The sequence below is a fragment of the Microplitis demolitor genome, chromosome 4 (assembly GCF_026212275.2).
Source record: "Microplitis demolitor isolate Queensland-Clemson2020A chromosome 4, iyMicDemo2.1a, whole genome shotgun sequence".
Lineage (NCBI taxonomy): Eukaryota > Metazoa > Arthropoda > Insecta > Hymenoptera > Braconidae > Microplitis > Microplitis demolitor.
The window spans coordinates 16871724-16895420 of NC_068548.1; the positions used below are offsets into that span (position 1 = coordinate 16871724).

Consider the following 23697-nt stretch of genomic DNA (forward strand, 5'->3'; position numbering starts at 1 on the left):
TTAATTTTAAGTGTATTACCGTGAGCACGCATGTACGACCTGCACACGTACGAAACGTGTATATTCTAACCTAAAAACGTCTAGCAGCTAATAAAGGTAAATAATAAAAAATGTATGGACTTATTTAAATATGTATAAAGAATAATAATATAAAAAGAAACGAAAGCTGTAAGTAACTGTTGAAATTTAGTTAATCATTATTTAAAAAGTATTACAAATCAAATGTATATTTTACATAAAATATATTTCTTATTCAAAATTACTTTAACCTTAAACGACTTAAAATATTTCATTTAGTTATAACTAAATTAATAAAATATAATTTTATATGATCAAATAAAAATCTCCATGATTGTTTAAAATAGTTTTTCAGCAGTATAATTTATTTTAATAACCGTATTGTTAAATTTGTTAATAGTTATTAATATTACATAATAAAATTAAAGATAATTCATTAGTGCAATAATTTATAAAATTTAATTGTCAATTAGGATACGCCAAAATATTATTTCAATGTAGATCAATTTTTATAAAAAGTATTTCATAACATTTTTTTGAAAATTGTTTTACTAAAATAAATTGTTGGAATGTAGGATGATTGCCACATAAAATTATTTATATTTTATTCAGTATTACCTCGTTGTAAATTTTCTAAACTATTAATAGAATTAAAACTATCGGAATTTAGTTGATTTTTATAATTTTACATTACTTCATTTATATTTCATATTTAGTTTATTTTTTGATAAGCTGATGCATAAGCAACCGATTTACATCAATAAATAATTTAATAAAAAATATTTTATACATGCATCTACAAATTATTATTCATTAAAAAAATATAGCAACGTTTTCTTAATAATGAGCCATTTTAAATAGTTTATAAAAAAAATAAATAAAATTTTTGTTTGTTGATTCAGTGAAGTTTACTTTCTGATATTTTGTGTGTATCTGTGAATACTATTGAGTCTTAGTAATTATTTTATAAAAAAAAAAAATTTAATCAATTTAATAAAAAGTCACCATAGGTAAGTTAGTTGATATTCAAAAGCTTTAATTTTTGATAAGTGTAAATGTAGCAGACATCAGGCAAATTTAAAATGATTAATAAGTAGAATAAGTTATTAATAAAATGAAATTAAAAAAAAAATGCGCATTTAAAAAATTTTGAAATCAGTAAGTGCATTTTTTGCAAATATTATTTTTTTAATTATTTACTCTATTTATTTCTAATTTTAAATTTGTTTGATGTCTACTACATTCATACTCATTATTTTTTGTCGGTTTAACAAAAAAATAATAACAACAATTTTTATAATTATTCGTCTAGATGCATATTTAAAATATGTAACAAAAAAACTTATAGTTATAAGAATTAATTGAAAAATATATTTTTTAGTATTTTACACGGCATGTCATTTCCAAGCAAAGAAGATCGTTTAAATTGTTGGGGTTCTCGTGACGAATATTGGAAATGTCTTGATACTAAATCAGAAACAGAGTGTACAGAATTAAGAAAACAATATGAAAAATTTTGTTCCCCTCAATGGGTAAATGTAATTTTTGTAAATAAAATAATATTTATATATAAAACATTAATAATAATTTTTTTATTTCTATTAGGTAAAACATTTCGATAGAAAGCGAGATTATTTAAAGTTCAAAGAAAAAATAGAACAAGAAGGGTACGTTGATAGCCAACTTCCAAAAAGAACAGCTTAGAACAAAACTTATAACTTACTAACAGGTTGTTATTAATAACTTATTTAAAATGTTAATTGATTTTTAAGTAATAAAAATTTTTGCAAAAAAAAAAAAACAAAAATCTTATGATTAATTATATGCCATTAATAATGCTTATATATGATAAATAAAATACAAATACAAAAAGAATGCTTTTAAAAAAAATTTTTTCGTTGTATTTGTTGTAAGTTTTTAATTTTATCGACATTAATTTTAGGAATAAAAGTATTATTAATGCTCCTTGTCGAAAGAGCCCTCGAGGGGTCGACAATCAAATAGTCGAAGCAATTTTTTTTAATGAAAATCATAATACGGATTAAGGATGATTTGATTGTAATCGAATTATTTATTAATTGTTAAATTTCATCGTATACGATTCTGATTTATATTATAAAAAAAATGGATAATTCACATGGAGCTCAAGAAATTTTTGAAATAGAAAACAAAAAAATATTTGAACCAAATGATATATTGTTAGAATTGCAATCATTCAAATACAATTCTTCCAAGCAACAGATAAATAATAGAATAAAAATTTTCCAAGTAAGTGATTTTATGTAATTTTTTAAAACTCTAAGTAAGTCACAAAATTTATAATTAAATTATTTTAATTTTAGAAATTACTAAATTCTCCATTCAAAATAACTAATTCTAACTGGGAGCCTGTATTATTGGAATTGATAGAAATAATAACTTTGAATATTAAAATACGTGATACACAAGTATTATTAGCATCGCACGTTCTTTTCACAATTTTTACTAAAACTTTTACCAGTTTACAATTAAAAAGTACTTTCGAAAATTTTTTGAATCTACACATTCAAAAATTAATTATATTTAATAAAGAATTTAGTATTAATGATTTAGAATCTTTCAAACTTACGATTATTTATGGATTTTTTCTTGTTATTAATAAGAGTTCAGTATATTTTCCTGATATTTATATAAATTCATTTGAAATAATTCAAAGGAATTGTCTAACATACTCAAAATATAATTATTTTGCTTTTAATTTGCTTGAAATTTGGCTAGGAAAAACAAATAAAACAAAATTCTGGGAAGAAAATGATTTAAAAATAGAAAAAACTTTGGAATCCATTATTTTTTCAAATTGGGATCACAGTATTGGTGATGTTGCTAAATTAAATGCTTCAAAAATATTCCCAATTTATTTAAATATTATGGAAAAAAAATATTTTGGGTATTTAAAATACACATTTAACATTTGTTATAAAAATTTGTCATGGCAAAGTGCAACTAAATTTATTATTTTATCTGAAATATGTAATATATGGACAGACTGCTTTGTTTTTGATCAATTAGACTTTAAAATAATTATTACAAGTCTCGCAAAAAGTCATTTAAAGCACGTATCAACAAAATTATACCTTGCAATTATTAATAAAATGACTGAAAATAAATGGATTGAATTAATAATGGAAGATTTATGTTTAACTGCTGAAATATGGGAAAGAGAGTAAGTCCATAACATACATTATTTATTTTCGTTATTTGTGTACGTAATATTTACCTAATCAATTACTTTCTTTTTTTTTTTTAGAAACAATTTAAGTGCTCTACAAAATTTATGGGATTATTGGATGAGATATACGCTAAATAAATTTAAAACTATTACAATACCGCTACTTTGGGAACGTTTTTGTAAAAAAAATATGATTGTCTGCCAATCATATTTAGCACGAAAAGCTAATGAGCTGGGAAAATCATGGATTGAATTGAATTCCGAAAATTTTAAAATAAATCATGAAAATAAAAATAATATTACACAATGGACTTGCAGCAAAACAAATAATATTCCTTCAATTATTAATGATGGACGAGATTGTGTGAAATTAAATATTTTTGCTATCCAATGTCGTAAAAACAATAACTATGGTGATATAAATAATTATGAATTTATAAAACATTTTTTATATTTTAATGCTAATACATGTTCAAGTTCATTAAGAAAGGGAATAATTTATCATTTTGAAATTATTATTAAAAATTGTCTACAATCATATGGCTTAGAAGATTTTAATTTTATTTTATGGTTAAATAAATTTATTTTTGATTGTTTTGAACCTGGATCTTGTTATCAGAGAAAAATTGTTGGTTTAAAATTATATGAAATTATTTTACGATATTTAAAAACAATTAAAAGCAACAGTCTTTTAACAGAAGATATGGAGAATAGAAATAAATCATTCTTTGATAAGGATTATTTACTCATTCTTTTATACTTGTGCTTGGATCATATTGATGAAATAAGACAAGTATCATCAAACATTATTATTTGTTATTTTGATTTAACAGTTTTAACAATCGAAGAAATTAATGTATTAATTAAAAAATCAGAATCAATGAAAACTTCATCAAAATTTTACGAAATTTGTGGTGGTGTGAAACTTTTAACAATAATATCAACAATTCCAAATAAAAAAAATCCATATTATTGTAATAATAAATTTATTTTATATGAAAAATTTTTTAATAGTGCTGAATATAGTCTTGATTCCATTAAAAATGATCTTTTAAAAGGTTTTACTGAGGGATCTGATTTAAATGGATCAATTATGAGTATTAAAGAATTATTTTCTAATTCAAACACTTTTAGTGTCCCCGATAATTGTATAACAAAGTTATTAAGCCTTTTAGAAGATTCTACAGCATTTTTAATCTCAGCATTATCACCAAAATCATCGGAAATTTATTACTCAGCATCATTTGCAGAAATGGGAATCGCAATAGAAGAATCAATTAAAAACAGTGAAATTAATGATGAACTTGATAACACAATAGTTTCTCCAGCGCATCAAATAATTATATCAAGTATTTGGATGGCATTAAAAAATATATGTGAATTAGCTGCTACAATGTCTATTACATTAACAAAATTTGATTACATCAAACGTTCTTTGGATTTAATGATATCTGTTTTAATGAAATGTCGGCATAAAGGAGCAATTGAAGCTGCTGGATGTGCTTTAGGGACATCGATTCAATCATTAACACAAAATGAAAAAAATATTTTTTTATTTGATTCATATTTAAATAAATTATTAAATTTAGATAATGATGATAAAATTGATTTAACACGACGTGGTGCAGGAATGTCTATTATGTTTCACAAAATGATTGCTAATTATGACAAAAGTACACGAAGACTTTTACATATTGCTTTAAATAAAATATTAGAGTCATTGACTGATTCCGATAATAAATATAATAACTATTTAAATTTAAATAAAGATTCTCCACGTGCTCGATTACTACATTTTTTACGTACCATTGTTGCTGATAAATCATTGCATATTGATTTAGTTCCTTATATGGAAAAAATTTCAATGATTTGTTTTGAATATTTACAATCATCTGAATGGGCAATTAGAAATGCAAGTCTTCAACTTTTAGGAGCAGTAATACCTCGATTAATAGGACAATCTATTGAAAATGAAATTAATTTTAGTACTGGTTATTCAATAAATCATTTTGTTACTCATTATCCAATTTTATCAGAATTTGTTTTAAATAAATTAAAAGATGAATCAGCTTTTAAAGTTGATGGTAATATTGTTCCAGTTCTTACATTACTATCCCGATTGTCTATTGGTGGCTGTGAATTTACTGATTATTCTTCGGAAAAATATATAAGTGAATTAAAAAAATATCTTAGATTATTATTTGGTCATTCAGTTGAAAATGTAAGATATTTAGCAGCTAAATCATATGCTGCTTTAATACCAATTCAAAAAATGAATAGTGAATTGTTTAATATGAAAACAGAAACTATCATAAATAAAAGTCGAAATTTGATTCACGGACATCTTTTGGCACAAATTTGCATTCAACAATCGAGTGGTTATGCGGGAATTTGGATGGAAAATATTTCTAGTAATTATAGTACAAAAGAACTTATGAAAAAATTTAACGATATTCAAATAAAACGAGCAATTTCTATGATTAATTATTGGACAAATGATGATGAAATGTATAAGAAACCTCTTTGTACTATTATTGAAACAACATTTTTACAAAATATTATCATGTTACCAATGTTGTATGCTGATAAAGTGAGTATTAAAAATTTATTAGAAACATTTATTGAAATATTTAAAAGTAAAAAAAATGATTACATCGGACATTCAGAGATGATGAATTATTTATTTAAACTTAACTTCTTGTTAATCAAACTTATTAAAATTGATTTTCTTTCTGAGTATCTCAACCAGTCATATATTTATGAAATTGTTTCATCAGCCAATGAAAATGTTACATATTATTTTATAAAACATTTACGCCTGACACTTAGAAATCAAAAATTAAATTTTAAAAATTTAAGTGAATCAAATTTTATTGAAAAACGTTTGCGTTTATTTGAATTTTTATTGTCATGTGCTAATTTAAGTAAACATATATCAATTGAAATAGTTAAATTAATTATTGAAATTATGAAATTTGATGGAAATAATAGAAACGCATATCTTTGGTATCCAAATAATAAAATAGCTGATAAAATTTTAAAACTGTCTAAAAATATTTTTATAAATTATAATAATAAAAAAATGCAACAACTGGCTCATATGTTGAATGTATTATGTACGCATCATTATCATGAAAGTAATAAAGAATATTTGAAACATTGCTATGACATTCAGCAAAGACTCGTTAATGACATTGGCATTGCTGTTCATGAAGGCGATGAAGAAGATAAATTATGGTCAATTGAATGTTTATTTAATTTATCATTATTTCAATTTAATCACTTTTTCCAAACGTGCATTATCGAATCATTGATTTCATTATTGTGTGTTGAAACTAATGAAATTCGTACAATGGTATCCAAAAAATTTCAAAATTCTGAATGGACAACACAATGGGACGATATTAATAAATGTTGGATTATAATTTCCAATGATAATGAAGATTTTTTACATGATTATGAGAATTTTCAAAAATTAAACAATAATTATAAATGGAATGATGTAAAAAATGTAGAACGAGAATTAAAAAGTCCCGAAATTCATCTTTATGAATTAATTTGTGTACTCGGATCATTATTATATCATAAAAAATATGATGATAAACCGATACAAACTGTAAATTATAAATGTAAAATGCGATCTGTATTAGATACAATTGATACTTTATTTAAAAGTAATGAAAATTTTACAGCCAATAAAAGTAATATAGAAAGTCCATTTGATCACGATGAAGTTTATCGTGAGGATATTAAAATTTTTAATATTTTTTTTTATTGTATAATAAATCAATCATTAAAATATGCGATCAAAGAACAATATAATTACAAATTGGTGGAAATGAGTAGTGGTACCTTGAAAGATTATGTCTTAAAATTAACTGATTTTAAAAATAGTAATACTAATAATATCCCTACTATTCTTAATTTGAAAGGTAAAGATTATTTAAAATATAAATTGTTTAACTTTTTAGAACATTGTAAAGTAGAACTTTTACTTTAGACAATTAAAAAAAAAGGATTAATTAAAATAAAACAAATTTATTTGTATTTGATTTATATTTTTACTTTTTCTCGTACGCCCACAATACGACACCATGTTGGCAGATATTAAATTTAATTAATTATTATTATTATAATTGAGTAATCTTAAAACTAACATAAATTACTTATGAAAAATCTGCTATAAATAATTATAGAAATAATAAATTTTATTTTTTTCAATTATTACTGAAAAAATTAAAAATATTTATAAAATAAAAAATTAAAATCTATTGAAGTCCTCCGGACGGTTTTGTAAGTTAAGAATAATTAAAAATACTTTTTTTTTTTACTATATTTAAACAATTGTTATTGATAACGTACATTTGTACATTTTATTAATTACAATTGTTATTTTTTCATCATACAATAATTATGTTTTTTTAATTATTTACAATAGATTGTTTATCTTTACTTTAAACAACAATCTCGAATGCTTTTTGTACGTTTCATATAAATAATAATCACATTACAAATATGTAATACGTACATAATTGGTTATTTTTATTTTATTTGTATTCATTGTCATGAATAATGTTAATTATTATAAATAATATAGATTAATCTGATTTATTTTTGCATTATAGTGGTTATAATTAATTATATGTTTAGTTATTAACTTACTAATTTTAAATTTTACAATAAAAAAAAAAAATTATCAAGTATTTAATGAACTGTTTCAGATTTTTTTCAAGTTACTTCAAATAGATATGAAAAAAATAATACATTAGTAATAAATAACTAAATGAAATCGAGCTTATTTAATTTATAATAATTATTACTTATAAAATATTTGCGATAATTACGTAAAAATTGTTTATGAGCTTGATATATTTAATTACCAAGCGTACAATTTCTCAGTATAATTAAATATAATAATTGTCTTATGCATAATAATATATTTTTTATACACCTAATATTACTTATAAAGCTAATAATATAACTAACAAATAACTATAGAGAAGATTTAGAACGCACTAACTAAATATAAATTCAATTACTAATTTTTTTTTTTTTTAAATATGAACTTTTATTTAGATATTTAATGTCATATTATGGAAATCAATTCTAGTGCTCAATAATTTAAAAAAAAAAAAATAGAGAATGTTAGGAATAGTTTAATTAGGGAAAGATTGAGTATCTTCGTTTCCATGGAAAGTAATCGAATCCTATATGTTAACTTATGGGAACTGAATCTCAATCTCTCGCTAATTGAGCAATAATTATTTGTCAAAATATGATTATTTTAAATTATAGTTTTGTAAGTGAATTAAAAAAAAAAAGATAAGATGTTAAAAAATTATAAATAAAATTAAAATAAAATAATCTCGAAACTGTTACATGAGTAACTATTTATAATATTAACGTTTTTTTTTGCAATTAGTATAGCTGTTCTTGATAGATTTCATAATTTATATAATTAATTACTCTGCGTTATATTAACAACATAAGACATTTGTTATTTAGCAGTCTGATTAACATTAGTTGATGATTTAGATCTTTGTGATGTTTCGGGTGATTCGTTATTCGGCGTTTGTTCAACCTCCATCTAAAATAAAAAAAAATTGATTAATTAAGTTTTTATTGAGTAATAGAATTGATTGAGCTATTGAATGTGAATTTATTAATTTAATTAATTCAAAAATTCACCTTCTCATCTTTATCATCATCAATAAGAATCGGTCCATTTTCAGCTTCATATTCTTTCAAAACAGCATCAAGATTATATCGGCGTCGATAATTTACAAAAAATGATCTTAAGTGTGCTTCAGTTTTAGTTCCAATAACATCAGCAATTGCTGAAAAATCTTTTCCATATTTACGTACGCCTTGAACGGCTAAAAGTAACTCATCATTAGTCCATCGTGCATTAATACGATTGGTAACTTCAGGTGGACGTAAATCATCAATGCCATCAACTGTTTTACGTTTGAGTGCACTGACTTGCTGTTTATTAGTTTGTATCTAAAATTAATTGCCATTAAATGAATGATTATTCTTATAATTTAAAAAAATATATTACAACAGCAAACAGTTATAAAGGATTGTAATAAAAATAAAATGTATCCACACGATCACATTATAATTTAATGAACATACTTGTCGTTTAAGGCTTATAATTTCAGTGTCGATAGCCTGTAAACTGTTGTTTGCCTGATTAGGCTGGCCAGCCAGGACAGCAAGATCGTCATGATTTACTACCAGTCCTCGCGGGGGTTTTCTTTTATTTGAACGACCCGGCATGGAACTCAGCGGCCTCGCGACACCCGTACGTCTAAACCATTTATCAATATAGCAAATAATTTACCAATAAACTTCTACAGGTGAATATGTGAGTGTATGTGTATGTGTATATATATATATATATATATATATGTATGTGATGAAATATTTATTTTGATTTTGTATTTCAATTCACTGACCTCCAGTGCAGATAGCAGCTATGACACGCGTGTCCCTTGGGCGTTGCACGAACGCTATGACAAGCAACACCGCAGTTGCTACAAGATCCCTACAACATATAATTCCCTTTAAAGTTAAACAGAAATTGGACGTTGTATCAACCCCCTCGCTTGCCTATATATTAATAATTGTATTCATTTATTTATTCCATAGCTTTATAACTGCGATTTTAACTATTATTTATTTTTTTTTTTTTACAAGCTCAATATTTATCTACGTTTTATTGATTATTTCATTCGTGCCATAAAACCATTATATGAAATAATAAAAATCTAACTATGGTTAATTTTTTTTAAAACTTAATATAATCAATAAATAATAATAATAATAATTTGTGTTTTTATTAATCAAATTTTAAATTGTGTTTATTATGATCGGCGAAATGAATAAAAATACAAAGTGCGAGCGAGTGAGCGGGATAAAAAAGAATATAGCGAAATATAAAAAAAAATTATAAGCACTATATAAATATCAATATAAATATTTATATATATATATTATTATAATTATTCATTTATAAATAATATGTGGGGTAAGGTTTAGGTTGTAGTACCTGAACCTGAGGGATGTTTTCCGAGTCAGAAGAAGCTTTGCCGTCGGCGCCTTGGCTTCCTGGCACAGTTTGGTTTTTTCCACGGCGTATTCCGCGGTGGATCGTCCATTTCTGGAACGTTCCACATAATATTCGTATATACATATATATAACGACAATAACGATATCCATATTTGTAAATAAAATATTTAATATAATTAGACGATATTATTAATTGTTGTTCCTAAATGGTATTTACGGGCAAAAAAAATGAATGATTTTTTTTTTGTTTTTCTTTTGGTCAACTCAATCTTCATTCTTTCATTTCCGTGTGGATACATTTTTATAAAAGCAATTTAATCATTCGCCATGCGAATTAAAAATAAAACAATAATTCAATAATAAAGATAAATAAAAATCCAGTATTTTATCTGATTAAGAATGAATATTTAAAATTATTATAAAATTGAAAAAGAGGAAACATAAATAAAGTTTACTTCGAGTTATATTCGAATCCGATATAATCATGCAACGATAGAGATGAATGTATTAATTCATTACATTTAATAATGATAAAAAAATATTCTTACTTTTTCCTCGGATTCACTGTCTGTGTTTGATCCTAATTCACTGCCATTTTCGCTGCCATTTTCACCATCTTTTCCTCCACTCGTTAACTTCCGAGCTTGACGATCCATCAAAGATGTTCTAGACCTTGTTTTTTTCCAACTGTAATAATATTTAACGAGGCTCGCTATCGATTTATCCGGAAGCTAACCAAAAAAAAAAAAAATTACAATATTACTTAAATAAATATTATAATATTATTAATTGGACAAATATATAATAACAAATAATACCATTTGTCGAATACGGTGAAAACTTTTTCCATGAAATTGAAATGCTTGTTCAAATAATACTTTATCTTCAACGGTCCATTCATCAGGAAATGGAGTAAAATTTGATAAATCTAAAACTGCTCTTTCTAAATTATGTTTATGCCAAAAAAGCATTCCTAATGCTTGTTCGCCATTGTATCCATATTTTTCTTTAGCTAATATTATGTATTCATCCACTGAAACAATTCGAACAGATTTAATTAAAAAATAATTACTGTAGAAATAACTATATATAAATATATATTCATAATAATAAAAGCAATAAGATTTCAAATAATTAATCTAAATTAATAAAAGGAATATTTATTTAAAATACTTGCATTTTTGATCAGGAATATCAGTAGTTGGTGACCACACTAAAAGAGCTCTATCAGGACACTTATCTAACCGTCGTTCTAAATACAAAAAAATATAAATATTTTTTGTTTTTCCAAAATTTTGTTAATATGATGATTAATACTTACCATTTACTGGAATAAATTCTGGGACAATCACTTGAAAGTCCCTTCCAACTCTTATTTTTTCCGCAGGAACTGGAATTAAAATTTTTCATGAATTCATAACCTTACTTGGTAAAGTTAATTTCTTACTAAACACAAAATTGGTCAGTAGTTTTAAATATTTTAAAAGACTTAATAATGTAAGCTAATTTAAGAAAAAGAATCGGAGCATAAGCTTCGAGTATAATTTGAATTTTAATAAATAAAAAAATTTATAAATAATTATAAAAAAAAATTCGTTTGACCAAATTTTAAATAATTAAAATAAATATATATTGGTAATTATAAATAACTAAAATATACTCACCTCCGTCTTCTTCACTCGAGGATTCAGACTGATTAGGGCTGGGACCTCTTGATCGTCTACCATTTCTTACATTTTCCGAATTTCTTTCAGCTAAAACCATTTTGATATCGATATTTAAATATTATTCACCACTTTTAATTAAACATAAATTATTAAATTTAAATTAAATGTTATTTTAAAGTATAAAAGAAATTTTTAATAATCAGCTGCAAATTGCAGAGCGTACTTGCGTACGTGCGATTCGTCCAGAGACTATGCTTAAACTGTGTGATGCGTGCGTTGTTATTTCCTTTAGACTGTTTCAGACGCAAACTAAAATATTTTTCGTGTGACCGTAGTGAAAGTCAAAATGGCGAGAGTAAATATATCATTCTGATTGGTTGATATTGTAGTCCCAGTAAGAGAATAAACCTCGGAAATTGCCCCCACTACCAAACATTTATGAACTGCGCATGCGCACAGAAAAGTAGGAGAACATTTAGCATATAAAATATCTAGGGTGGGAGTAAAAACCGACGACACCCGAGGTGCATTCTCTCGGTGGGATGACAATAGGAATTTTAGTTTAGAAAAATGGCTACTTTGGGGGAACCAACGATACCTGGTTTAACACTAATTTATTATTTAGGGTTCTTATAATTTTTATAAAATTAAAAAAATATTTTTAAAATTATTATTTATTTAACACATTGATGAACACAGACATTATTGCTTTCTATGATGAATGTAATTCCTGATAAAAATAATAAAATAATAAAAGGAAAAAAATTTATTTTAAGATTTTATTTTTATCATCAAATTTTATTGTAATTAATTTGCTATTGTAGAGGACAAAGATCTTCATATTAAAACTATTTATTACTTTAAATACATTTTTGAACATTTATAAGTCATAATTTATTAATTCTCAACGCCATGTTATATTAATTAAATAATTGAATACAAATCATTACAATTAATAACAATTAAATTTAAATATTATACTAACAAATTATATTGAATAATTTATTTGTAGAAGACAATAATTTGTAGTCCTAATTTAGAATAAAATATTGTTATAAATATTTAGAAAATTTAAAGACATAATTAAGCAAAAAAAAAAAAAAAGTCGCATGGTTTTTACATAAAATGATACGATACTGATTTGTCAGATAAAGCGACATCTTTACTCGAACTAATAATCATAATAATTTTTTCATTAAAAAAAATAATAAATATTAATAATAAAAAAAAAAAATACATATATGTATACAGTTATCACAACAAAGTTTATAAGGAAAATTTTTTTTTTTTTATATTTTGATATTAAATACTAATTAATATACTTCAATATTATCTGATATTTTTTTTTTGACTCTGAAACGTTTGTCTACGTCACAAACTACGGTCGCACGAAATAAATACCATGAATTTTTCGACTACGAAAATTATCCTATTAATAATTACATCATGAAGGTATTATTATTATAATTATTCAAAATAAATTTAATAATTTTATATTATTAAATGATAAACTTTAATTAAATTATGATGAAGTATTATAATAAGAGAATATTTTAATAATTTTTTAATAACCTTAAATTTTGGAGTTTGGAAATCTAATTCCAGGTGGCAGATCAATCTGCGCATAACAGTTTCATACAATTTCATCGTGATAAAAAAAATTTTTTGTGACCATTTTTAAAGTAAATATATAATTATTTGTAATAGATTAATTCGTAACATATTTTTTATTTTTATTAGTTTATTATAATTAACCATTACTTTTTATTTCATGATTATTAAGTTTGTTAGAAAATTCAGTAACCGAAAATTTCTCTATCCCTTACCATCTATCTTACATTTTTTTCAATGCCTGATGCTGTTTTAATTTATTTGTAATAAGCACATATTCATTTTTAATTAGGCATTGAACAAGAAAATATTTTATTTTTATTTTTAACTAAAATGAATAAAAATAATGTATTTGTGTGTTAATTATTATTAAGGAGCTATTTATTATTGCGGTGTATATTTATACATATACACAGATATATATGTATATATTTTTTTTTCTTTTTAATGAGAAACAGACTACGAACGTTGCCCATTCGTGGTCGTAATTTCAGCTCTATATAATGCTGTTGTATTTGTATTATATTTTAGAGTTTAGATATCTCCGTAGATTTGCTCAGTGAGAATATTTTGTCGATCTTAATTTATTTTAAGTTGTACGCTTAAAATACACTTTTAAACCTCGTAAGCAACAATTTATAGTAGTCATTGTCATATTTTTTTCTTACCATTTAAACGATTTATTAATTTGTTTATTTCTATTGTTAAATTAAATTATTAATTAATTTTTTATTTTTTTTTTGCGTTGTAACAGATGTTAGCGTGAGAATAGTCAAATTTGACCTGGGTCTACCTTGTCATACATTTATTTATTATTTTTTTTTTATTGAAAAATATTACATTTGCCACTATGAGGGTTGTGGCTTTAATAAGTGGTGGAAAAGACTCTATTTTCAGTATAATGCAATGCGTTGCTGCTGGTCATGAAGTAGTAGCTTTGGCAAATTTATACCCCGTTGGAAAAGGTAAATTATTGAATTAATTAAACCTTTTTTTTATACAAAATAAAGTTAATTTTTTTTTTTTTTTTTAATTATTCATATTTTCAGATGAGCTGGACTCATTTATGTATCAAACAGTAGGTCATCAAGGTATAGAATATATTGGAAAAGCTATCGGATTACGATTATATCGAGAGCCTACTTTTGGAAAATCTTGTATGAAAGAGAAATATTATTCTCCTACTAAAGATGATGAAGTAGAAGATCTTTATCGATTATTATCAAAAGTTATGGTAATTGTTTTTTTTTACTTTAATTTTTAATGTTCACTCAATTAAATTTGTATTTCTTTGCAATCTAAATAATATTTAAATAGTAAATTGTTGTTGTTTTGCTATAGGAAAAAGAAAATATTGATGCTGTTGCTTCAGGTGCTATTCTTAGTGATTATCAAAGAATCCGAGTGGAAAATGTGTAATAATCTTATCAATATTTTTATTTCATTTTCATCTTAATGGAAAAAAAAGTTATTAAATCAAAATAAAATAATAATAATTTTAGATGTAGCAGGTTAGGGCTTATATCTCTTGCATATTTGTGGCGTCGAAATCAAGACGAATTATTAAAAGAAATGATTGAATGTTCATTAAATGCTGTTTTAATAAAAGTCGCATGTCAAGGACTTGAACCTAAACACCTGGGTAAATCAATATCAGAAATGCAACATAATTTGACTATACTTGTGAGTAACTATCATTTCAATTTTATTATTTTTTAAAATTATAATTTAGAAAAAAAATAATTATTTTACTTATTTTTTAATAACTCAAATCTTTAAATGCGTATTACATTTAAATTGGATTTGTTCCAATGTACATGTCCAACATTTCTTTGCTTGCACTGTCCCAAGTTTCCTCATACAGTTATTTTCGGAGATGTGTTATCAACAGTTATTTTTTATTCGTGAAAAATAAGAAATAGACGATTACTTAATAACTAAGATAATTTATATTAAAATTAAACTTAATTATTCAACATTTAAGTATATTAAATTCATTTTGATTTTTGTTGGTAAAATATTAAAATATATCTAGAAGAAAAAAAAAAGATACGATAGTTGCAAAACTTAATTCCATAAAATAATAATTAAACGGATTCCCTCGCGACAACCACGTGTGACAGGGGTTATCACGAGTGATTCGTTTTATCTACAGAACGATATGTACGGGGTGAACGTGTGCGGAGAGGGAGGAGAATATGAAACATTTACATTAGACTGCCCGCTTTTCAGTAAAAGCATTGTAATGTAAGTAAAGATTTATTAAAAGATAATTTTTTTTTTTTTTCCATAAAAATAATATTAATAATATTAAATTAAATTTTTTAATAGTTTATTAAAATTTTTCTAGAGATGAGTATGAAAGTGTTGTGCAATCAAATGAAAAAATAGCTCCAGTTGGGTATTTAAATTTCAAAAAAATTAAATTACAAGACAAAGAAGTAAGACTACTCAGTATTAAAAATAAATTATTTTGAATAATATATATATATATATATATATATATATATATATATATATATATATATTATTGCATAACATAGCACTAATTAAAAAATAATAATGATAATGTTATTTTCAAAAATCATTTAGGGTGGGGTAGAAAATTTGACACTTGAAGAGAGACTAAAGAACATTCCTATAAAAACTCCTTATGACTACATTGCCGAAATCGTAGGACCAGAATTACAAGATGGTTGTAATCTATCCGATAGTGATAACGAAGACAAAGAATGTGACAATAAAAGTATAAAATCATCAAATTCAGGTCCTTTAAATCCACCAAGTCCGACTGAAATAAAATATGATGATGATGATTATCCTGATATGCCAATTTCTAATAGAAATCAAAATGGATGGTTTTGGTTTGGTGGAATTACTAGCAAAAATGATGATTCACAACAAGCAATGGAGGAAGCTCTAGATAAATTAAGCAGTAGGTAAACTTAATTGTTCATTTATTTGTGTTCATTTAATATTAAATAAACAATATCAAAGTATTATCAGTAATATATTATTTTTTAACATTTTTTTAATTATTATAGATCTAGTCAAAAAAGAAGAAATTGAATTGACAAATATTGTTGCAGTAACACTTTATGTTCGTGATATGTCTAAGTATCCTCTGATAAATCAAGTATACGCCTCCAGATTGGGCCAAAGTAATCCACCGGCTCGTGTTTGTATCGAATGCCCTTTGAATGTTCATGTAGTTCTTGACGCATTGGCCTATAAAGAAGTAGAAAAAAGTAGTGAAGAAACAGTACTGAAGAGACATACTATGCACGTACAAAGTATTAGTCATTGGTCTCCTGCAAATATTGGACCTTACTCGCAAGCAATTCGGGTATGGAATTATCAATTTTTTAAAAAATTTATTTTTATTTAAAGCCTTTATAAAATTTGTTTTTAGGTAGGGCATATAATTGCTGTAGCTGGACAAATTCCTATGGTACCAGGTAATTTAGCGATACTTGATTTAAATATAAAACGACAATGTCGACTTTCTTTGAGACACATTAATCGAATTGTAAATGCAATGGATTCATCAACTCAATTAAGAGATATCGTTCAAGGTATATGCTTTTTAACTCATCCAAGTTATATACCTGAAGCTAGAAAAGAATGGGAGAAACGTACGAATAATGCAATTGTTGATTATATTGTTGTACCTAATCTTCCTCGTGGTGCTCATGTCGAATGGTGTGTTTGGGCTCATAGGCATAATAATAGATTTGAATGTAAGTTGATTTATTCAAATAATAATCAATATATTTGCTATGAAAATATTTATTATTTAATTTAACAGATGAAGAAACTGGCAGATGTGTTGGTAATTATAAAGTTGCAATTCGACGAAGATGGAATTATGAAAATGACGTTTCGGCAATAGTTTGTTATTTATCGACGAGTGAGTAATAATTTGAATATATATACGCTGAATAACTTAATATTATTAAATTGGTGAAATATATATATATATGTATGTATATAAATTTGTCCAGGGTCGTCCAATTCAACTGGAAACTTGGCAACGGAAACTTCACTTAATTCACCTGAATTAACGGACGCTGAATTAAATGAAGCTTTTGAATATTTATTAGCAAAGCTAACGAAAGAATCGCGTACTGAAAATCCAACTTGTAGTTTACGAATTTTTTATAAAATTGGTAGTTCACCTACATCTTCTATGATTCAAAGGGTTCTTGGTAACTTTTCAAGTAGGAATCTAGTCACGACTATTGTACCAACAATTAATTTGCATAATTTCAGTACCTTTTTGTCCATATGTGGTATCAGACATGAATAATCTCAAGTTTATTACTACCTCGTCAGTTGGTCAATTTATTAAAAATATATTAAGAATAAAATAAATATTTGAAAAAGAATTGCGAAATAAATAAAGAAATAAAAAAACAAACCACATTAATATTAAATTTATTATTGTAATTGGAATGATTGTGAGTTTTAAAAATTAATTGTCAATTTTCAGCAAACAAATAAATTTCCATGTTAATTAATTTTTGTTATAATTTTCTTTTTTTTAACAACTAAAAATTTAAGTAAAACTAAAAAAATCAATAATCAAATGATTTATCAATGTAAATTTAAAATTTAATCAGTTAAAAATAATTTTGAACATTGAATATACAAATTTTTTCTATTGTATTTATTGAAATACCTCCAAAAAAAAAAAAATAAAATAAAAATAAAATGAAATGAACAAATTGAAAGTTTATTCAACGTGTAATTATCAACTAATGTATTTAAAATATTAATAATAAATGAAGATACTTGAATATATATCAAATTAAAAATTTTTAATGATTGTAAAAAATATCTATATCTATTAAATACTTTCGGAATACTTAATATCTTAGCAATAATTTAAATATGTTATTAGACAAAATTTCTCAATTTAAAGTTTTTTATTAAAAAAAAAAAAAAAAAAACTAACTTTTAATACTTTAAAGTAATTATTATGTAATTTAAAAAATGAGTTTTTATCTTTTATAATGTTTTTTTTTTCATCTTAAATTCAACAGCATAGATATTTAAAATATTTATTTTTATAAAATGACAATAGATGAGCGTGAATGTAGCAGACATATAACAATTTAGAACTTTAGCAATCGATATCTCTGCGAGTAAAAGAAATTTAATAAGTGATACTGGCGCGTATTTAAAATATCTTCACTTGTTATATTTTTAAACTGTTCGAGCTCGAAAATAGTCAGGTTTTCTATTAATCTCTGAGAATTTAAGAAATTACATGAGTGTGAATATAGCAGATGAGACAAATTTTAAATTACAAATAAACGAATTAAACAATTAAAAATATAAAAATAAAAAAATGCACCTACTGATTTTCAAATTCTATAAATGTGCATTTTTTTAATTTTATTCGATTTATATTTAATTCACTTATATCAAAATTTTTTTAATTTCCAATTGTCTGCTACACTCATACTCATGAAATTACAAATAGTTAATAAGTTTTCAAGGTTATCAAATTATTGACAAAAATAGTTGAAATGCTAAGGTAAAAAGCAAAATCGAAAGCTTATTAATCGATAATCAAAATACTTTCAACAGAAATGAACTATGACGTTTGGCTTAAAAGTTATTTACAGACCAAGCAGCAGAAGATGTTTCTTGAAAATTGGTAAAATTTAAACTACCGATAACTTTTTAATTTATTAACCGATTCAACTCATCTTTAAGTATGATCGAGATAATTGTCCGAAAAATAAGTCTAAAAAATTTTAACGAGGTCCAAGAAGGTATTATGGGCGTTATCGTCAGAGACGAATCTCTGGAGAAGATGGTGAGCATTATCTTTACCTGGAAAAGAAAAAGAGAAGAGATTGTATTTACATTTAAGGTGAGGACATTAAGGAAGTTGAAGATGCAAAGTTCCAAGGGATTACAATCAACATCGAGCTTAAATGGAATAATCACACCACCAACACCAGGAGCAGAGCCAAAATGTGCAATCAAATCGTTAACGCTACCATAGGATGGAAGTGGAGAGCACGCCCCTCCTCAGTGCTCCAGATACACAAGAGTCTGATCAGAGCTACCATCGACTGGGGACTAGTCGTTTACCAAGATACCACTGGGACAAATCTGAACAGAAGAATAGAAAGTTTTTTTGAATTCTGCATTGTTTTCTAGTTATTTTCATTTTAATGTCAATTTTCATTTGAACCTCTCGAAATCGATCAGAACACTACTTTTTTGAGATTATTCGAGAATAAATGAATAAAAGACAATTTTTTTTATAAAATTACGAAAATTTTCCTCATCTGCAACTTTTAAAATAATAGATCGATTTGGCTCATCTTCGAATCCAATTTAAATAATCACACAAAAAATAAGTATAAAATTTCATAAATAAGAAAAAAACCGTTCATAACGCACCCTCAGCGCTTTCGCGCTTGAAGTGTGCAATATATCTTTCCATTCCTGGGGCGTGTTCAGAAATATACTCTGGAGGTGAAGAATTACCTATCCAGGTGTAACTAGTACCTTTATAATGTTAAATCGCACCTTGAGTTCGACCAGAGGATATATCTGAACGCAGGATTTGAATATCAGGAGACACGGTAGGGTCTCGCGCCAAGTACACGTTTAAACAGTTGTATATGTGTGAAGTGTCATGGCGCGAGCTACCGTACTACTATATACCGTAGACAGAGTGGTTTTTGGCTCATTCTAGCACTCATTTTTATAAACTTTTTTAAAATAGTAAATTTTCAAAAAATTCTTTCTATATTCGAAAGATAATTGATTGTTCGTCTTAAAATTATGAAACTTTATTCATTTTAGTTATGAGAATTAATTTAAATATTGAAATTAGGCCAGCATGTACTATAGCACCCCCAATTTAGACGTTTTCAAAATTTTTTCATGCAAAAAGGGCACTGCCAGAGAATAAAAAGTCATAAGAAATGCCATGATGCAGTAAAACATTGAAATTTTTTTTTTGCAATGATTCATTATTGCGCCACCAGCGGTGGTTCGGTCTGTATTTTTTACTATAGTTTCATACGGAAATTTTTTATGAGCCTAAATAAATACGTTTCATAATCATAAATAAATCCGTTTTGATATTTAAGATGAATTTTCTTTATTTGAAGTCAGTGTTCATTATTATAATTTCAATCAATTTTCCCCGATTTTGCATAAATACTACAGAAAAAACTATACATCTTACTTTAGTTTTACTTGAAATTGTTGTGAGTTGCATGCGAATTGTCATAAGTAGAAGAAAAAACTTGACAACTATTTCAATCAAACTAATGTCAATTTTTTACCAATTAGCTTAAATAAAATTAAATTGAAGAACTCCGTATAGCTATTTTAGATTGAAATTGACAGTAATTTGACATTGAAATTACTGAAAATTTGCTGCACGAATTTGCCGCCAATTTAACAACAAAAGTTAAAAAGAAAAATTTACGGTTAATTTTTGCTCAATTTCGAGGTAACACTTTTTGCTACACATAAAAGTCGGTGACGTTCATTCTTACCATTTCAGAAGGTAATCAAATTTATACTTGAAAATGTCTACAACTCGAATATAAAAAAATAGTTTACAATTTTTCAAGTGAAATTAACAATAAATTGGAGTAAAAATTTACCTGGAAATTGACGAAAAATTTTTCTAGTAAGCTTTCGAAATGAATTTGCGTTTTAGTTCGGGTAGTAAATTTACGTCAAATTGTATAGCAAGTTGTATATAAATTGTCCTCGAAAACAGAATTGTCCGAAGTTGACGGACATTTGATGAAATTTCCCAGGAAACTTTTGCTTAACAAACTGTGGTATTAGGGTGTCTATTTAAAATATTTAAACTTCTTGATATTGCAGTTATATTCGCTAGGACGTACCAAAATGAGCTCTACTTACTTATCCGTACAATAATAATTATTCGTACAATAATATTAATCGAGTAATATTATAAAAAATCAATGCTAATTGTAAGGATATTCCCTAATCGTACAGTTTACTTAGCAAAATTTAAGTTGCGAAAGTTTCCTCGAAATTTTCGTCAAATGTCCGTCAACTTCGGGCTCTTCCGTTTTTGACGAGAATTTGCATAAAACTTGCGAAACAATTTGACGTAACCTTACTATCCGAATTCGAATCCAAATTTATTTTAAAAGTCGTATACAAAATACCGTCAAAAACGGAAAAGCCCGAAGTTATCAGACATTTGACGAAAATTTCATGGGAACTTTTATTAGTGTTTTTTTCTAGTAATCAAAAAGTGACCTCTAAATTAAGGAAAAATCAACCGTTAATTTTTTTTCCAAGTTTTGATATTAAATTGTCGGCCAATTCGGACAGCAAACTTCGATAATTTTAATTATCAAATTACTATCAATTTCAAGCTAAGGTTGCTTTTAGGGTTATTTCGTAATCTAACATTGTGGCGCTACCTGTCAATACCTTATTAGCAAAATTTGAAAATCGGGTTTTTAACGAATGGAAACATATAATTATTTTTAATCGGAAGATTTATTATCGTTATACAAAAAAAAATATTATTTTTATTGAAGACTACTAATGGCAAATCTAGTTTCTTAATTACATTTTTATTATAAATAAATTACTGTTTTCTTTGTTTTAACCGGCAATTATCGACAAATGATTTCCTAGTGATTTAAATGGAAAAATTAATAAAATATCGAAGTAGAGGGGTCAAATGGAAAAAATTTAAGGCTAATTTTCATTTTCTTTTTCATAATTAAGCAATTAACTCACAAACAACTTTGATAGACCGACATTGATCGACAAACGACCAAAAAACGATTGCAATCAGAATAAATCAGATCGGTTTACATTGAGTTGGTTTATAATGAGGAGTTAAGTAAGTGGAGCTGAGATATACAACTTCAGCCATAAGCGATTTCTGATAATCAAGTTGGGAGCGAGCTAGTGGCAACCAACTGCAGCAACTTGTTATCAAGTTGGCCGCAAAGATTGTTGGCATTTCCATAAGTTGACGGCAATTAGTCGCCTATTTTCTGAGAAAATGTGTGCCAGCAGCTGGCATTCCCTTAGTTGACAGGGTTGACAGAAAGTTAACTTCAATTTTCTCAGAAAGTTGGCGTCAGGTTGCGGCAGTCGATTATCGTCAACTTTCTAGGAATGTTGGTAACAACTTGTAGTCAATAATAACGTCAAAATTTTGAATTTCGTTCTGTTGTATATAAAGTTATATCCGCTAAACAGTACCAAAATCGGGCAACTTAGTGCTATATATATGTGTATGTATAGATATAATGTAGATCAGTTGAAGTATGTTTACGTAGTAATTGCTTCAAAAATACGTATAATTATCTCTAATTAAGTAATTATTATTGACTAACAATTAATGATGCATCAGATAATTTTAAAAATTTTCAAAATATAATCCGTGATTAACTTTCTTATGTTCTATCTAGCTACCCGCAATGTCTATATTTAAAAACTAACTCTTTAATAAGGGATCTACAGTGTATATATATATAATTTAGTGCCATCTACAGATTAATTAAATTATCATTTTTATTTAGTAATTGCGTTGAAAATATGTATAGATCTCTAATTAATACTTTATTATTGACAAACAATGAATTATGCGTCAAATAATACTAAAAATTGAAAAATATAATAACACTACAAAAAAAAAAATAAATCCTACCAAAAACAGATTCTCTGTATAAAGTCGCGCCAAGTACACGTTTAAAATTTTTTAAAAGTAAAAAAAAATTATTTTTTACAAAAAAAAAAAGTCAAATCGAAAAAATACCAAGTACCTAGTATGATGCAAAATCATAACAAACATTTTCATAAAATTTAAAAATAAATTGTATAACAAAATTTCAATGTACTTGGTGTGCGTTACTACATGTACTCAAGCAAAATTAATTTCTAATAAAATCAAATATGTTTTTTTTTTTTTTTACTCTTTTGTAAGCACACCAAGTACATTGAAATTTTGTTATACAATTTATTTTTAAATTTTATGAAAATGTTTGTTATGATTTTGCATCATACTAGGTACTTGGTATTTTTTCGATTTGACTTTTTTTTTTTTGTAAAAAATAATTTTTTTTTACTTTTAA

The 23697-nt window shown here is 25.3% G+C and overlaps 4 protein-coding genes and 1 long non-coding RNA gene across 10 annotated transcripts; 3 read left to right on the top strand and 2 right to left on the bottom strand.

Annotated features, from left to right (window-relative positions):
• Positions 1-16: 16 nt before the first annotated feature.
• LOC103578391 (cytochrome c oxidase assembly factor 6 homolog) lies at positions 17-1748 on the top strand. The gene is made up of 3 exons (XM_008559480.2): positions 17-96; positions 1400-1550; positions 1624-1748. The coding sequence occupies exons 2-3, from the start codon at positions 1413-1415 to the stop codon at positions 1720-1722; spliced, it is 237 nt and encodes a 78-aa protein (XP_008557702.1). The 5' UTR covers positions 17-96; positions 1400-1412; the 3' UTR covers positions 1723-1748.
• On the top strand, positions 90-7707 carry LOC103578400 (uncharacterized). 2 transcript variants are annotated; one of them, XM_053738795.1, is made up of 5 exons: positions 90-168; positions 1961-2286; positions 2361-2661; positions 2776-3220; positions 3305-7707. In XM_053738795.1, exons 2-5 carry the CDS (start codon positions 2143-2145, stop codon positions 7224-7226), a joined length of 4812 nt encoding a protein of 1603 aa, XP_053594770.1. In that variant the 5' UTR covers positions 90-168; positions 1961-2142; the 3' UTR covers positions 7227-7707. The 2 variants fall into 2 exon arrangements, with proteins under 2 accessions (XP_053594770.1, XP_053594769.1); XM_053738794.1 differs by having other exon boundaries at positions 2361-3220.
• An 86-nt stretch (positions 7708-7793) lies between these two features.
• LOC103578394 (REST corepressor 3) lies at positions 7794-12282 on the bottom strand. Of its 2 annotated transcripts, XM_008559485.3 has the most exons (10): positions 11966-12282; positions 11623-11691; positions 11479-11553; positions 11120-11334; positions 10850-11032; positions 10281-10391; positions 9688-9776; positions 9365-9539; positions 8915-9229; positions 7794-8813 (listed from the first exon to the last, which is right to left on the bottom strand). In XM_008559485.3, the coding sequence occupies exons 1-10, from the start codon at positions 12063-12065 to the stop codon at positions 8724-8726; spliced, it is 1422 nt and encodes a 473-aa protein (XP_008557707.1). In that variant the 5' UTR covers positions 12066-12282; the 3' UTR covers positions 7794-8723. The 2 variants fall into 2 exon arrangements, with proteins under 2 accessions (XP_008557707.1, XP_008557708.1); XM_008559486.3 differs by lacking the exon at positions 10281-10391 and having other exon boundaries at positions 11966-12279.
• A 1272-nt stretch (positions 12283-13554) lies between these two features.
• Positions 13555-18090, top strand: LOC103578395 (uncharacterized). 2 transcript variants are annotated; one of them, XM_053738091.1, is made up of 12 exons: positions 13555-13650; positions 14334-14544; positions 14629-14813; positions 14921-14994; positions 15082-15262; positions 15735-15826; positions 15930-16020; positions 16172-16514; positions 16624-16925; positions 16992-17319; positions 17388-17489; positions 17584-18090. In XM_053738091.1, the coding sequence occupies exons 2-12, from the start codon at positions 14430-14432 to the stop codon at positions 17886-17888; spliced, it is 2118 nt and encodes a 705-aa protein (XP_053594066.1). In that variant the 5' UTR covers positions 13555-13650; positions 14334-14429; the 3' UTR covers positions 17889-18090. The 2 variants fall into 2 exon arrangements, with proteins under 2 accessions (XP_053594066.1, XP_008557710.1); XM_008559488.3 differs by lacking the exon at positions 13555-13650 and adding an exon at positions 13805-14203.
• A 914-nt stretch (positions 18091-19004) lies between these two features.
• On the bottom strand, positions 19005-21275 carry LOC106693262 (uncharacterized). Of its 3 annotated transcripts, none has more exons than XR_008403531.1 (3): positions 21226-21275; positions 19510-19708; positions 19005-19423 (listed from the first exon to the last, which is right to left on the bottom strand). It is a non-coding gene; the product is annotated as an uncharacterized LOC106693262 (long non-coding RNA). The 3 variants fall into 3 exon arrangements; XR_008403532.1 differs by lacking the exon at positions 21226-21275 and adding an exon at positions 20799-21134; XR_008403530.1 differs by lacking the exon at positions 21226-21275 and adding an exon at positions 19791-19880.
• Between the last annotated feature and the right edge of the window lie 2422 nt (positions 21276-23697).

Excerpts from the sequence above, each read along its gene's own strand:
- LOC103578400 (XM_053738794.1), top strand. The coding sequence starts at position 2,143 with ATGGATAATTCACATGGAGCTCAAGAAATTTTTGAAATAGAAAACAAA. Across the intron at positions 2,287-2,360 it reads ATAGAATAAAAATTTTCCAA|AAATTACTAAATTCTCCATT; the intron begins GTAAGTGATTTT and ends TTTTAATTTTAG. Across the intron at positions 3,221-3,304 it reads GCTGAAATATGGGAAAGAGA|AAACAATTTAAGTGCTCTAC; the intron begins GTAAGTCCATAA and ends TTTTTTTTTTAG.
- LOC103578394 (XM_008559485.3), bottom strand. The coding sequence starts at position 12,065 with ATGGTTTTAGCTGAAAGAAATTCGGAAAATGTAAGAAATGGTAGACGA. Across the intron at positions 10,392-10,849 it reads ACAGTGAATCCGAGGAAAAA|AAATGGACGATCCACCGCGG; the intron begins GTAAGAATATTT and ends GGAACGTTCCAG. Across the intron at positions 9,540-9,687 it reads AGCTGCTATCTGCACTGGAG|ACGTACGGGTGTCGCGAGGC; the intron begins GTCAGTGAATTG and ends TAAATGGTTTAG.
- LOC103578395 (XM_053738091.1), top strand. The coding sequence starts at position 14,430 with ATGAGGGTTGTGGCTTTAATAAGTGGTGGAAAAGACTCTATTTTCAGT. Across the intron at positions 15,263-15,734 it reads AACATAATTTGACTATACTT|AACGATATGTACGGGGTGAA; the intron begins GTGAGTAACTAT and ends TTTTATCTACAG. Across the intron at positions 16,926-16,991 it reads CTTACTCGCAAGCAATTCGG|GTAGGGCATATAATTGCTGT; the intron begins GTATGGAATTAT and ends ATTTGTTTTTAG.
- LOC103578391 (XM_008559480.2), top strand. The coding sequence starts at position 1,413 with ATGTCATTTCCAAGCAAAGAAGATCGTTTAAATTGTTGGGGTTCTCGT. Across the intron at positions 1,551-1,623 it reads AATTTTGTTCCCCTCAATGG|GTAAAACATTTCGATAGAAA; the intron begins GTAAATGTAATT and ends TATTTCTATTAG.